The sequence below is a fragment of the Akebia trifoliata genome, chromosome 2 (genome assembly GCF_017979445.1).
Source record: "Akebia trifoliata isolate Shusen 1 chromosome 2, ASM1797944v1, whole genome shotgun sequence".
NCBI classification, from domain to species: Eukaryota; Viridiplantae; Streptophyta; class Magnoliopsida; order Ranunculales; family Lardizabalaceae; genus Akebia; species Akebia trifoliata.
Genome location: NC_141376.1, coordinates 27,085,611 through 27,102,224, shown reverse-complemented (window position 1 = coordinate 27,102,224; position 16,614 = coordinate 27,085,611). Strand labels below are relative to the sequence as shown.

The following is a 16,614-nucleotide window of genomic DNA, read 5'->3' as shown; positions in this document are numbered from 1 at the left end:
CCAACTAAATCGAGTCATTTTGGTTAACTTAACTCGACCGAGTTTAGGTTAACTCAATTTGTAAAGTTGGGTGAAGAATTAAAAAAAAGAAATTAAACTTCAGGGAGAGAATCTATAAATTAAATAAAGACTAATGATAAAATGATGCGTTGACACATATGTAGTATGTAAGTGGTTGACTTGGAAAGTTTACAGAACCGTAGATCTTTTTTCATGTGTATCCTGAAGAAAAAGATCTATGATTATGTGCACACGTCAACCGCGTACAGACAACACGTCATTAAAATGATAAAAGGACGAAAATGAAAACTTAGCTTTTTAATATGACATTGATGCCCACTACCTATTCTTGATTTTTACATAACCCATCTAATTCTACACTTGGAATGATCAACCAACAACACACGTGATGTGCATTGAAAGGTTTCAATGGGCTGGGCTGCGGCAGGCCTTATCAGGTCATAGTTAATTGTGCTTCAAAATCTTAGCCCGAATCCACCTGTAAAATGGTCAGGTTGGGTGGGCCCGGACTGCATATCTTATATATATATATATATATTATAATGATATAAGTTATCGGGCCGTTCCAGGCCGAGGGTCTCACACCCATGATCGAGCCCGTCCTAAGACTAAATTCGGTCTAGCTTGGGCGGATCCAGCCCAATATCTAATAGATCTAATTACCTTACACAAACCTGGTCCATTCCAGGCTAGGAAAGGCAAGACAAAGCCCGGCCCAAAGAGAATCCTGCAGGGACTCTCCGAACAAGGCCTCTCCATGCAATACTGTTTTCTTGTTGGTTAGAAAATATGTCTAATATTATTGGCTCGTAATTGAAGGTAATGGCCCATAAAATGATCAAGTTTGGGTACCATTGTCATGGTTCTGTATTATTTGCATAATTTAGATGAGGGATGTACTAGTTGCTGATTGCACACAAACCTTTAAAAAATTGTATTTTTAATAACCTCTATTTTATATAAATAAGGGATGTATTAGTTGTTCGCAAACCTTAAAAAAAAATAGTATTTTTTATAACCTCTATTTTAATCTACTAATTGCACTTCATTGTAGTGACCTAGGGTTTAAGGCTTATTCAGCTTCTCGACTTTACAAATTGTAATGTTAACATGCTTGCTATATAACCAAAAATTTGTTACAAAAATTATAGAACCAACAATAAGTTTTGTGGGCATGGTTGAAGAAGAAGAGAAATTTTAAGTGATTGAGTGTTATTGGTACTGGGTGGTGTGCAACTAGATAGTCCCTGTAGATAATACCTCTACGAGTTAGGTGAATGCTTGAGATGCCCCTTTTGACCTATTACAATTTATAACTCAATTTGGACAGTTAAAAATACTTTTAATTATAGTTTAAAGAATAACAAACGAATTTAGAAAAAAATTAGAGACTTAACAAATTAGAAACCTCTTAAAGTTGAAATGGAGATTCTACTATAAATAGAAAATAGAAATCCTACTAGAATAAAAAATAAAAACAAATCTTATTAGAATTAGGAAATTACTTAAGACTCTAAGTAAAATTGTAGATGTTTTACATCATTTTGTATGGAGAGCGGATCTAATCATAGATGATACATGGACCTATGGCTGAAACATGCTCTTGCATGGCATGTCTAATCAGTGACCTTCCTTGTCTGCATGCAATGCGTTAATCATACCTTTATTTTCAACTAAATTACTAGTGATAGGCTTATTTGTTTGATCGTCGTTATTGGATAATATAAATTCTAATCATAGGAATTTTTTTTTTTTTTTTAACTTTAAATTTATTTTAGCAAGTACTTTACATGAATGCGGCTTCTAATCCTAACCCTTTCATGAGGTCTCTCGTATCTTTCTCATCATTTCATGGACTCTTTCCTCCATGCCTGACGTTCTCTTCTCTACTCTTCTCTTTTCCATCAGTTACGCTGTGTTTTGGATTGAGAAATATGGAGAGAAGAGAGGAGACAATAAATGAATTTCTCTCCATTTCCCTTGTTTCGATTGTTAAGTGGGGAGAGAAGAGAAAAGAATTGAAGAGAAGAGGAGAGAAAAAAAAATGACAGTTTTCTTTCTCTCCAAAAGTGAAGAGAAGAGGAGCTATACCCTTATAAAATATTTTACAATTCCAACTCTTCCACTAGATCTCTTTTATAATATTTTAAAATTCCAAAGTTGTCCCAAGTTCTTTCCTGTCAATCCAAATATGATGGAGAGAAATTGAGTTTCTCTTCTCTTAATGAGTTTCTCTTCTCTCCACTTCTCTCAATCCAAACATCGCCTTAATGTGGATGCTTGTTTCTAATCGAGACTTTATTTAGATGGGATAACTGGAATCTCTTCAAAAGGCCTTATATGTATTCAAGTTTTAATACTTCATTCATTCATCCAATAAAGGGAACCAAAGACTATTTAAGGCCTCCATTAAAATTGTGGCCATCGATTGTGTTGGAAATATCGAGGCTGGCCAGTAAATAGCAGCAAATTTGCTTCTTTGATGTGCTATTTTCCCAAATTTGTGATATTGAATAATGATTTTGGTCCAAAGTTTATTTTGATTCTACCTATAACTAGTGTTAGTGATGTTTCAAGTTGATTTTGACCTGCACTTGGCCTTATTTAGTGATGTTTCAGATGGCCTTTGGTCACAAATTTGTTACTTTGAAACTATAATCTGGTTAAATATATTTGCTTCAAATGTTTTATTTGGCCAAATTATAGGTATTACAGGTCAATTTGGCCAGTAAATGAGAATATACTAGACTGTTATATGCTACATAGATGCTGTATGCCGAAGTGTTTGGCAGTTGGCTCCATATAGCGAGCATAAATGACGTTTTTTTTTTTTTTTTTTGTTGCAAGTCCGATTTAGAATCTCATTTTGACACAATGTTTTGATCAGGAGAAAATTTGTAATAATCGTTACTGAAATAAACATCTTTTGTTTTGGAATCAGTATTTCACCATGATTTTAGCCCAAACCAAAATATTTAAAAAAATGGCATAAAATTTTGAATCATGATCTTTTTAAGTTTGCCACATTAGTACTGTTAGAGCTTGATTTTAACCAATAAAAAATACTAATCCCTAGAAAACATTGTATTTCTCTTTCCATCTCTCCTTATTTCTTGGACGCCAAGAAATATCCTATATGTGAATATTTGGTTAAATTGTTACACTAAGAACTCTTGCTTTTGCCTGCTCTCCATTCTATAATGTCTTATTTATACAATAAGAAATGAAACAATAGAGGTTATATTAATTGCTTTAATTTCATTTGCAAGAACACTACGTATATATTATATATGGTGATACGTGGAATGGTGTCCTCACCACTCATTCAATCATTGGAATTTGGAAGTTTCAATAAACCTTATCCAATGAGGTTATGGGATTTACTTTAATGTAAGTATTTCCATGATATTACTTTACTCATTCAACTTGATAATGCCATGAAAATCATTGAGGTGATTCCAAGGTAACTCTATTACCTTATCCTTAATCTTACTCTTTTTTTCTTTCTATTCTGAACCCATCAAGAAATCCATCAAATCCTTTACAAACCATAAACACCCATACCATCAATCTCTTCTCCAAATCTACCCTAAACTCTATTACCTTATCCTATTTTATACTCCTAAACTTATTTACAGAAAACACTCTTATTGCATAACTTTGTGTTTACCCTTTTTACTTATTTTATATTCTAATTAACCTAATTTGTCTTTCCATCGCCTTTTTCTAAAGTAGAATAAACCTAATTTGTCTTTATAGATGGTATTGGAAGTCAAAAAAAGATTTATATTATCTCTACTTATGAGTATGAAGAGAACTTAATTTCAACAAGTTCTGTTGAAAATATCTTACAAAATATTGAACATAAAAGATTATGTAGATATTATGACTGAGATTTCATTGTTTAGTTTTGTTACGGAAAATTTGTTAATAGAGCTAAGGGTAAGATGATCCCTTTAGAGGAATGTCATTTCGTTTTGGGATGAGCTTGTATCTTATGTGAACGGATTACTTTTGATGCAGTGTAGGGTATTCAATCTTTTGCTTCATAAGATATCTACTCAAGGTAATCGCCATGGAAATCAAATCTTACATTGCAATTTGCAATCAATCAAAGAGAAGGTTAACGAAAAAAATAATAATAATAATAATAAAACAATTGAATTACCAAGTTTAGAAGATAGCATGTATCAAATCATGCAATTAGATGAGGGTGAGACTAAGAAGTTGGATGACGAGCTAAAAGTATATCCAACAGCAATGCCTACAATTCTAGAATCAGCTAAGGAGGAAGACCAGAGTGGCCGGCACGTAAAAAGAACCTAAGAAAGATCTCTAAGAGGAAATGGTCATGTTCATCCTCAAGTATTTCAAAAATCAAGGATGAGTTTTATCCAATCAGGGGAGAATTGATGGGGACATCATAAATTATTTTGATAAATTATGTCTTGTTAGTTCTCTTGCATAAAAAATGTTGAGAAGAAAGGACGTTGATACTTTCAGTACAATAAGAAATACAGGAAACAAGGATTTGCTTATACCTCAGTCTCCATTGAACCGCCAATTTCCATCTCTCCATCGATCTTCTAGCTTTCCTCGACAATGGAAACTCAACAACATTACTTCTCTCCTTCAAACCATTGGCTTCAAAGAAACCGCTTACCTCACCACCACAAACCAACATCATCTGCTCAACCTCTTCAACAGAAGGGTTACCATCCATTTTGTCGATAAATTTTAGGATAAAAACGTCTTTTTCAATTGAACTTGGAAATTTTTCCAAGAGTATGGTACACTTGTTTTTCATCCATTTCAAGACAGCTATCTCGTTCTCTGCCAACAGTTGTAAACCTGAGTAAACAAGGTGACCAACAGATTTTCTATGGTTTGGTGGGGTTGCCCACAAGCGCAAAGCAGACATTAGGGCAAATGATGGCTTCCCATCTTGTTGAATATATAGAGAATCCTTGGGCCATGAATTGGAGGGAATATCTGATTCCAACTGAATGAAGGCCTTTTCGTTTGGGTTTGCATTTAAAAGAAACCCGTAATGTTCTAGGAGCTCCAAGTTTGTATATGTTCCATAACTTAAAAGAACCTGCAAAAGAGGAGGTAGAGGTCAATCACAAGCTTTAATTAATAGAGCTTCTATTGCCACACCAACTTCTACTAACAGCACACCAAATCTGTGATAATTCTTTGGTTATTTACATATAAATTAAAAGTTGGTGTGGCAATAGAATCTCTCCTAAATAAATCCACTCAAAAGAAGAAGACACTTTTATGAGTTATTCTGACATACTTCCATAATAAATGATTGTAACAATCGGAGAAATAAGTGAATTTACTAAGTTCTTCTCTGTTTACATTTTTCTTTTTCTTTGACAATGTAAAAAAATCCTTTTTTTTTAACAAGTTAAAAAGGAATTCTTTTGAATCAGGACAACTTGTAAGAGTACAATATTTCCTCGGTGTATAATTTGCATCAATGAACATCATCATGTGTATGGTAGAGAGACTAAATAATACTGCAGTAGTATACACCATTTTACTTAAATTGAAGTTATAACCAAGGTTAAAAATTCTTCTCAAATAGGGGGAGCCGCTGACCTGTCAACCTTGCCCTTCCAAGTCAGAAAAAAAAAAAGCAAGATTTAGGGCCTTCGTATTGAGCCTGCAAAGGATGGGAACCAAAACATTTCCAACCCATTAAACAAAGGACGGACGGGCCCGCATTGTATTGTATACATTAGGGTTTAGCGGCGTAAAAGAGAAAAGACAATAAATTTGTAGGGTCATTATTGGAAAAGGGGAAAAGAAGGAAAGGCAATATAGAAAGTTGTAGGGGTGTTTTTGGAAAGAGGTAGAAGAGAAAAGACAATAAAATTAAGAAGTATTCTTGGAAAGGAGAAGACAAAGTAGGAACAATTTTCCTCGAGATACATTCGTTATGAGGAATAAAGATTGACACGAAGGAGTGGGGTCCACCGATGTGTTTTATTATATAGATATTACTTAATAGTTAAACATATAATTTTATAATAGAATTAAAATGGGTAAAAAAACTAAGAGTGGCTTGGATTGTCCGCATAGATCTAATATTGGATTGGTAAAGAAAGAAAAGAGGAGTATGTAACATGGGATTATTCTTTCATATATATATTTGAAGTCTACATGGTCCCCTACAAGGGGAAGAACTAAAATGAGGGAAAGAGGGGGCAAACATTGAATTTTTTTGTTTGTAGGTGGACTGGTTAGGTACCATACCATTTCTTCATTCCTTCTTCATATAAAATTGGGGATGCTTTCATACATGTCGTAGGCAAATCATTTCAACTGGGATTAACATTAGAGCACTATTTTGATGAAAATTAGTATCAAACAACTCAAAATGGCTTTGAAAGGTGAATAAATTTAATATTTTTATGAAGTCTGAAATCAATATGAGCCTGGCCCAAATCCATTAGGACTGGGCTTGGGCTTAGACAACTTTGACTAGAAAGCGGGTTTAGAGCAAGTCTAAAGTACAGCCTGCCTCTTTAGGTTTGGGTTAGTGCTCAGCCAAGCTCTGCTCGAACCTGCTCATTGACAATCCTAGTCCCAAGGCAATTGCAGCATTTGGGCTACTTGGTTAAAGCCCGATCTGGTTGTTTGGATGATCAACAGAGATTGTTTTCAAAATCACTCCAAAGCGAGCTTTCAAGGAATCACAATAGGGATCCCTTGTCTCTTTATGCTTAGAAAGAAGATACTGAACAAAAATATTCTTGGTGGAGATGTGGACAATACTGTCTTCCACAAAATGCTCACAAAATAAAACTTTAGATTCGTTATTTATTGATAACAAGTTTTGGAATGTCTTGAAATGTTTAGGTTGTTCTCGAGTGAAACATTGCCTCAAGAAAAGATTTTAAACCTTGCTCTAATCCTGTTATCCTCATCTATAAAGACTGTGAATTCCTCATTCAAATTAGACAAGAGAATGGAAATACACTCCCAAACAGTTAGGTTACTTGAGACCAAAACAAAGAGTAGGTGTATGGGTGACCCCCCTTCCACCAGACAACTATTCACCAAACACCTTCCCAATTCCAGATAAGAAAAACCTTAAGAAAAAAAAAATCCTCAATTTGATTGTCCATATCATAAGTTTTCCCAAAATAAAGAACTATATCTCCTTTCTGAACCTTCAAGCCAGTCTCCCTTCCCAACTCAAACCCCCATTTGAGATACCTTACCACACTTAATGGTAAAATGACCGAACTATTTTGGAATCCTACCTCACACTCCATGCTCATAATTACTCTTAACCATCTCCTCCAAAGCTACCAATCTATTCCCAAAACCTCCATAACCAATTCCCAAAAGAGATTTATTTATGCCTCTAACATTCATCTTTCCCAACTCTCCCTTTCCCTTGGAAAGTGCCCCTTCGTCCATATTGTTAGCCTCCTTCTGAATCTTGATTAGTACCATAAATGCCATGGACCAATAATTAGCCCTCAAAGGAAAACCCATGTATGACATAGGAAAATCATACAACCTAGGTTAGCTGCCAATTGTCTAATATCTCCAACTCCCAAGAAACACCTACCCTTGAAGAGGTTAATTTGCAGATCATACACCACAACATCAAAGCAGTGGAGGATGCATCTCCTGTATCTAATTGCAAGTAAGACCCAGCCATGAAAAAATTGTGTCACCGCAAAGTGAAGATATGATATAGGTGGGTGAGGCCTACGCCCCATAGAAACTGTCTACCTGAGACTGTCCCTTGGCCCGTAGGTGCTGACACAAGGTTAGAATTCTAGCTCTTCCAGAGTGGTATCTCACTGATGGCTCGGGCCCCCCCGGAAGGAGGCCTTCTTCGCCCTCCACCTAAGCTGCGCAGGAAAGGCCCAAAGCCAATCCCAGGGAACAGTAAAGCTTCATAGGGTCTTTCTGTCCAGGTGCGGGTAGTCCGCATCTTCACAGACATGTCTATTTCACCGAGCCTCTCTCCGAGACAGTGCCCAGATCGTTACGCCTTTCGTGCGGGTCAGAACTTACCCAGCAAGGAATTTTGCTACCTTAGGATTAACCTTCCAAACACTAGTTTATGAAGCCCTCTCAGTGGTCATGCTTAATGTTTTGGTCGTACGCTTTCTACATGTTAACCTTGTAAAACAAGACCTAGCTTACCGGATTAGACTTTGGAATCTATGGCCTCTTTGGCAACTAGCACTCCATCTAGAATCTTTCTACTCCTCACCCTAGCACCCAAACAATGATAACTCACAAACCTCGGCACCTCATTGGAATGAGAAGCACCCAGAAGGGAATTACAAAGGTCTCATCCCCTCAAACTAAAGATATGATATAGGTGGCTTTTGTTTTGCTGATATGTGGGCAATAATTTTCTACCTACCATGAAACCCGGGGTGAAGCTACATAAGGCGGGTGGGGCTATAGCCCCCACTGAAAGGGTAAAAAAAACTAGGTCGATAGAGGCAGATATATCCGCCGCTATAGAACATGAAATACACCAGTACAGTTTGATGTTGTCGTTATTTTCATACTTTATTAAATGACAATGCATCAATACATCTCCTTAAAATACTAGATATACACAGAGATAAAATTTCACCTTTCAACCATCTTTTAGTAAATAAAACTTATTACAAGTCATATTTGATTACAAATATTGTAATATATAATACTTCTCTTTATATTATCATGGTAATGCACTCATTTGAAGCTTATTGAAGCAACTGAGAATCACAAACTACAATTAAATTCAACCATTATCCCTGTAGTTTGATTCAGAAATAGCTGAACTACTTTTTTAAGGAAATAGCTCTAGAAAGTAAGCAAAGCTTCAAAACTTTATTATAAGACAGACTTGAGAGGTGCATCTATAAAAGATATATACAAATTCTATGCCTAATCATATACAAGAGTGTTGATCTTAGTCCCTTCTAGCCTAGTTGTTTAAATTAATAATCTTTGTGCCAAAAAGATTAATTGTGTCAATTTCTTCCATTATCTTGTACCTTACACACTACTTATAGATAATAACGCTATCTTTGGGAAACAAAAAAAGACATTTATAAGTAAATTGCTCAAGTGTTGTCTGACTTATATAAATGTCATGTAAAATTACATGATAATCATGGCTCTCATGCACATTGTGGTTTGCTAGATGTGACTACAACCCATTTAAAGCAATCAAAAAGGGTAAATAAAATAGAAATTGTATAAAATAAGGCCATATAGTGTGCACTCTTAAAATAGACTTTGACAAATAGGAAGTATGTTCAACATCAATGGGTAACAAAATTGCAAGCAATTCAATTAATTATTTTTTAAGAAAAAAAATTGATTTTAAAAATGTTCCCAGCTTAGATACATGTGAATATTTCATAAAGATAGTTGGAGCCTCAAACCAATTCAAGTTGCAGAAAGAATTAAGATATGACATATAATATCAATTGAAACATGATTCAAACCAAGTCAATTTCTATTATTTTATAGGTAGAGAAGGCTCATTAATTCAAACTAACTTGAAGAGAGGATTGAGAATCATCACAGATTGGAATGGAAACATCAACTGTAGATTTATATAATAAAGCAAAGAGTACAATGCCTACCTATGTTTGAAAGGTTATGAATTTAATGTGTTTGAAGCACGATACATTAGTAGAGGCTTCTATTTATATTAAAAAGTGGGTAATCTTGATTTAAAATTTTGAACAAACTAAAGTACTGCGAACGGAACTAACATATCTCTAATTCTAGGAAGGCGCTTCCCATCGAATTTGAGAACTGCAAGGACGGCCAATTGATTGATGCTTTGACCAATGATATTTCACTACACTGCCTTGGTGATAAAATTCACACCCCAACTAGATGTCTTTTCATCAGTTGGATATTGCATTTATTGGGAAAAGGACATGGATTTTTTAAATTTAATCACCCAGCTCCTTTTTCATCCCAAATAATCACCACCCCACCTGATGCACCCAATGCTAGAAGGTCACACCACCCAAAGTTCCTTCTTTCCCTAAAGTTCCTTGATCAAGCCTACTTTCACACTCCTTAAGTTGGTTCCCTAGACAATCCACTCTCCCACTTTTCATCTGATCTTTTACTACCGCCAATGTACAAGGATTTAATATTCCAAGATAGCATTTCTAGATCTATAAGAATGACCACTTAGCTAAGTGGTAAGACCTTGTGGAGGTTGTTCCCAAGGTCTTAGGTTCAAACCCCTTGAACCCCTTCTTATACTAATGTTGACTGTTAACCACTTTAGAGAATACTCAAAACATCGTTGGAACTGAATCAATAAAAAGAGAGAGTGGGGAGGGGGGGGGGGGGGGGGTACGGTAGAGAACTATTGTTGGGTCGTGGGTATGAGTAAGAGAGAAGAGGAGAATAAGATTTGATAGAATTTTTTTCTTGACTGAATGGAGGATTTCCTTCTTTGGATATTTTTTCCTCTCATCTTTTAAAGAGAGATGAGACAATTAGGTGGTTAGGAAGTGTGTTTTAGTCAAATTTTGTTGATGGGTATGATATTTTTTTCTAAAGAAGGATTTGATGAGATTGTTTTGGATTTTTTTTCAAAGATTTAAGTGGAACCCATTTTTGTTGTTTTTTTCAAAGTTATTCCTAATTGTTTGTTCATTTATCATTTTTTTTAAATAATTTAACTTTTAATTTTTAAGTTTTACCTTTTTTATTTTTAATAGTTGACTTTTAATAAGATCAGATTTTTGCAAAGAATTTGTCAAAATTGATTATTTAAGATGTTTCATGGCTTTTCAAAGTTTCTTGATGTGGAAGGTATGCTTGGGTCCACTAGGGATATTTTGGTAATTTTTAAAAAATTGGCTAAATGTTGATAAATGATTTGTTGGGTCTAGGATTGTCATTTTATGTGTTCAAGAGTGTCGTCTTAGGCATAATGTGGTCTCCAAAAGTGTCTCATGTGTAAAGGGTATTTTCGTTACTTTGTCAAATTCTTCGAATTTTGGCAAAAAACTGTGTTTGATCTCTAAGTGATGATTTCTAGGTCCCAAAGTCATGTGTTCCTAGCACAACGTGGTCTCTAGGTGTATCTCAAGTGTCAAGAGTATTTTTCGTCATTTTGTCAATTTTCACGAAATCTGAGATTTTGTGTGATGCGAACCTAAGTATGCGTAATTTCTATGTCGTTGGAAAGAAGGTTTTGAGAGGGACTCCTAGAATATGAAAAAAAATCAAAGGAAAGATTTCGAAGGACAAGGCCCAAGCTTTCGAATTCTTATCCATTATTAAGAGTCCACAGTAACCAAGGTGATGAGTTGTCAAATCTAGCAAGTACAAAATGGAGTGTCTACAGATGTCCATACTTGTAAATATACTTAATACTTGCCCATATTAAATCCGTATAACGAATTGATTCAATGCCTCAAGGATTGTAGAGAAATTCAAATTTGGATTGATAAATGCTAGCCAACATGTAGAGTTTTTTAGTCAACTCAAGTAGGCATCTATCTTTCAATATGATTGTTCTTGAAGCATGCATATTTTCGCACACTTATCAAACATTGCATCTCAGTCTATTGCTTATTTTCAATCAACGAGAGCTCGAAACTCTACATCCTCATGCCAGACCATCTCTAGGACTTACTCCAAGATCTAGACACCCTGACTCATTGCCAAATCAAACTGCGAAATGAAATACCATCAGCTTTGGCATTTAGACGAACCATCCGTCAAAACGGGGTTTTATCATCTTGTTTGCTCCCATCCTTCTATCAAAGAAGGGCAGCTGTAAGCACCCCATTTTGCACTTGCCAGATCTGACAACTCAACACTCTAGTTGTTGTAGATTCCTAAGGATGAGAAAGAAGCAATAGAGAATTGAAAGCTTAGGCCAAACCTTATCAAATCCTATCTCCGACTTTTTCGCCAAATTTTCAAAGTCTCTCCTAAAACCTTCCTTCCAATGACACACCTCAACATAGAAATTACATGCGTTTAGGTCCGCATCGCACAAAACCTCAAACTTCGTGAGAATTGATAAAATTGTGAAAATACCTTTGACAAGAGAAATACACTTAGAAACCATAATGCGTTACGAACACGACTTAAGGAATAGAAATCATCACTCTAGGACTAATCAAAGCCTTACACTAAAATCCAAATAATTTGACAAAATGACAAAAATCACCTTGACACATTTAGAGACCATGTTAAACCTAAGACGACACTCTTGAACACATAAAATAACAATCCTCAATCCGACAAATCATTTATCAACATTTTGTCAAATTTCCCAAAAACTACCAAAATGTCCTTGGTGAGGCTAAGCATACCTTCTATTACGAGAAACTCTGAAAAATCACGAAACATCTTTTTCGACAAATTCTTTGAGAAAATCTGACCTTAGGATAGCCAAAAACTCAAAAAATAATTAACATTAAAAAGATTAAAAGTTAACAAACATTAAAAATAAAAAACAATAAAATTAAAAAAATTAAAAGGTAAAATGTTTAAAAAAAATCAACAAACAATTAGCAATAAATTTAAAAAAGCAACAAAAATGGATCCCACCAAACCCTTTTTAGAAAAACTATCATACCCAACCACAAAATTAGAAAAAAAAACACATACTCTTCAATCACCAAATTGTCCCATTCTTTCTCTTTATATATAAAAAAAAAGTGAGAGGAGCTTTGGAAAAGACAACAAAAAAAATTCAAAGAAGAAAATCCTTCATGCAATTGAGATAAAAAATTATATCAAATCTCATTCTCCTCATTTCCGTCTCTCATACCCACAATCCAATCTCTCTCTCTCTCTCTCTTCTCTCTCTCTCTCTCTCTCTCCATTGATCGATATTCTAACGATTTTTTTTAGACACTCTCTCAAGTTTTGGACGATATAGGAAGGTTGAAAAACTCTTGCACCACCCAAGCACCTCAAGAGGAGATTCATAACTATAAACTCAGCTAAATTGCCCATATTCCTATTCAACTTACATCCTCCTCCCTTACTCTCGTAAGTAGACCGAATCACATTAAAATCCCCTCCAACACTCAAGAAAAGATCCCATAAACCACAAACACTATCTAATTCATCCTCCATACATACCAGAAAGAACCCATGACAATTTATCACTGGAATAACTATACATGATATATACTAAGAAAATCAACACCCACCATAACATCCTATACATCCAACCTCTTTTTCGTCCCAAATAATCACCACCCCACCTAATGCACCCAATGCTCTTCACTTAGAGATCCTTGATCAAGCCTACTTCCACACTCCTTAACTTGGTTTCCTACAAAATAGCCAATCCTCTCTCCACCTTTTCATCTGATCTTTTACTATAACCAATCTATGATTGCTCATAAGACCTCTCACATTCCTTCTCTGTTGATTGGAACAAGGCAGAAGATAAGAGTCCATATCTTTCCACAATACCAGAAGATAAGGCAGAAGATACAACATTACAAAAGCATATCTTTCCACAATACCAAGCTGAGGAGGTAATTTAAAATATTATCTTTCCAAAGAAAGTATAATGAATTGCAATATTTCCAGATATTATACATTAAAAGCTGAAGAAATTTAGCATATACCTGCTCTCCTTTTCTATAACTTTTCCTGGCATAGAAGCAATATGCATCTACATCTTCCTCGTAACTAGCATCTGTCAACCTTTGTGCATTCCCATCAAATTGCTTGGCATCTAACTTTTCTTTTGCATCCTTATCCTTCCACAACAAACTGGCTTCCAAAGAAGAAGATTGTGAACAACATTTGACAGCGTCATAACAAAAGGACTCCTCTCCGGGTGCAGCATAGTTAAAAAAGTCGCCCACGGGGCATAAGCATCCAGCATCATCCCAAGGTATATGCATCGTACGAGATGATATCTTCAAGCAAAACAAAAAAGCAAATTGGGATTTTTAATTTCCAAATAGTAAGAAATAGGAGGGGAAAAATATTGAAGCATAATTAATACAGACTAAAGATGCACAACACTTGGCTCAAATCAGTCAAAATAATCCACAACTGAACCAATCTGTTGAAATTTTCAAACTTTTCCTAAAATTCAAAACCTTGGCATAACACAAATTTCCAAGCAATATAAAAAGTTCAATTATTCTCACAGTTGCAGATGCCCAAAGCCATGACCTAAAAGTTACAAATTGGGGTTTGAGTTCAAGTTCTTGTAAAAGGGGGAGAGCTTCTCTCCATTCTAATTCAGCCTTTGAAACAGCCTTTTCTGCATCCCAAATAGCAAAATCCACCTAAGAAAATCAGCCTCAGAAAATTTCAAAATCCATTCAATCTTGAAATAACAATAACAACCATCACCCAATCCAAAAACAAGAAAAAGAAATAGAACCTGCAGAGCTTGAATCTCAAAACGAGTAAAGCTCGGGAGTGTTTCGTAGTGACGAGGCAATTGCATCAAGTAAGGGTTCCACAAAGAACCCTTCCCTTTACCCATTTCAGCTAATAAACACACACTCAATATCTGTCGAACATGATCAACATTCGATAACTTTTTCAAATAAAATGGAGGGAACACTTGATTTTAAATTGTAATTGAGGTGATTTACCAAAACAAGCTAAAAATTTACCAAAAACGGCACCCTGTTATTTTAATTCCCAAATCAGTAATTTACCGTTTTCAAAATTAAAATATTTTTGTTAAAGTGGGGGAAAATTTACTATTCATTTCATAATTTTACCGTTTGGGTAAAAATAAGTAATTCCGAAAATGGAAAAATGAATAGTGTTCCGTTTTGGTAATTTTTCAATTTTACTGTGCCATTTTGGTAATTCTCTGTTATAATTAGCAGAAACTCAATTTTCAAAAGGGAAATAGGAAAAAACCTGAGTAGAGGAGAGATGGGGATGTCTTGAGACAGAACGAGAGAGATTTTGATCTTTCAACAGCAATTCTCCTCTTGTGATCAAAGCCGATTTGGGAACTTTGAGAATAAGTTGATGTTTTTGGAGATCACGAGCTGCAGCTAAACCTCTTCTGCAGCAGAGGAGAAGAATCAAATCAAACAAAATTAATAGGGTTTTATAAAGAGAAGATTGAAGGATGAAAGGGTTTACCCTCCTGAGTCAGGAAAGTGAGAGACGATGAGGGATTGACCCAAACAGGAAGATGAAGTTTGAACTTCATTATGCGAGAGATTTGGTTTTGATGAATCTGTGATTCCAAGCTTAGTAGCCCACTTCACAAATGTTTCCACACTTATTATTTGTTGCTCTCCTTCCATCTCTCTCTCATCCGCTCCCTACCGTTACATTACATGTGTTTATGTGTGTCTGCGCCCTATTTTTTGGAAAAATAATAATAGTAAACGCAAAAAGATGCATTTACGGACTCTTACAATTACAGTTTTTTACTAAGTGCTTGAGGTAGCCTTTTTCTGGTGCTTAGTTAATCCATGAACTCAAGAAAATGTAATTTTTATTTCCTTAAAAAAAATATTCATCCATTATCATCATCATCATCATATTATTATTATTATTATTATTATTATTATTCATAAGTTGGGATCAAAAGCCCAGGACCCACCCTGAAATACAAAACACCTGCCTAATTACATATCACAGATAGTATTACACCAAAAGTTATTCTCAAGGATACTTGATAACTTATGTTGTTTTTGAATTGAGAGAAAGGGAGAGAAGAGAAGAGAAAATAAATGAGTTTCTCTCCATTTGATTGGATTGTTAAGAAGGGAGAGAAGAGAAAAAAAAAAAAGGAAAGTCTTCCTTCTGGACAAAAGTGAGAATAGTTTCGATGCAAATCTCTTTCTATCTCTCTCTGTTGTGGAGATCGTGATAAGTTTGAATCGAAATTATTTGTGTATGTGTTTTGGGGTATTCGAACCCTAGATTTTAAATTCAATTAATTACAATTAGGATTTTGATTTTTGAAATATTTAGGATTGATGTAAATTTCCTCAATATAAGATTTAATGACTAATTTTCTTGATTGATTTGGATTTGTTAAGTTTTCATGTTTACTATTGACTTTCTAGAGTTGTATTAGATTTTTAATATTTAAAGAAATGCAATGATATTTTTTCATTATTTAGTTTTATTAAAATTCAATTTTTAAACTTTAGTAGAATTTTGGATGATATATTTTATAATATTTTTCTCATGAGTTAGAACTACAATTGTTAATGTTTTAAAGGTTCGATAGAATGTGTACAATTTTTTCCATATATTTTTATAGATTTCCTATTTGGTTACAAATAATCTCACTCTTAGTATGAAAATACCATTCGTAGAGAGAATTTAATAAATTGATAAAAAGTAGATTTTGTTGATATGCTTGCACAATGGAGAGATCGTAGACCCATTTGGAGGGTTTATGTACAATGATAAATGCAAGAATAAGTATGTTGAATATGATATTTCATTTAAAATATTAACCGACATGATATATGAAGTCATCATGAAATCTCAACGCCTTGTTGAAATGGAAAATGATACCAACCGTATGCATGCACAGAATATGTTTGAAAATAAGTATGGGACATCATGAACACGTACCTATCATAATAAAAAATT

The 16,614-nt window shown here is 34.6% G+C and overlaps 1 protein-coding gene across 2 annotated transcripts; it reads right to left on the bottom strand.

Moving 5' to 3' along the window:
• Positions 1-4,449: 4,449 nt before the first annotated feature.
• Positions 4,450-15,369, bottom strand: LOC147410004 (protein SET DOMAIN GROUP 40-like). Of its 2 annotated transcripts, XM_086432195.1 has the most exons (6): positions 15,139-15,367; positions 14,908-15,058; positions 14,414-14,545; positions 14,175-14,315; positions 13,641-13,937; positions 4,450-5,119 (listed from the first exon to the last, which is right to left on the bottom strand). In XM_086432195.1, exons 1-6 carry the CDS (start codon positions 15,303-15,305, stop codon positions 4,463-4,465), a joined length of 1,545 nt encoding a protein of 514 aa, XP_086288321.1. In that variant the 5' UTR covers positions 15,306-15,367; the 3' UTR covers positions 4,450-4,462. The 2 variants fall into 2 exon arrangements, with proteins under 2 accessions (XP_086288321.1, XP_086288322.1); XM_086432196.1 differs by lacking the exons at positions 14,175-14,315; positions 14,414-14,545 and having other exon boundaries at positions 15,139-15,369.
• Positions 15,370-16,614: the final 1,245 nt, after the last annotated feature.

Excerpts from the sequence above, each read along its gene's own strand:
- LOC147410004 (XM_086432195.1), bottom strand. The coding sequence starts at position 15,305 with ATGGAAGGAGAGCAACAAATAATAAGTGTGGAAACATTTGTGAAGTGG. Across the intron at positions 13,938-14,174 it reads GGCTTTGGGCATCTGCAACT|ATATCATCTCGTACGATGCA; the intron begins GTGAGAATAATT and ends TTTTGCTTGAAG. Across the intron at positions 5,120-13,640 it reads GTTATAGAAAAGGAGAGCAG|GTTCTTTTAAGTTATGGAAC; the intron begins GTATATGCTAAA and ends CCTCTTTTGCAG.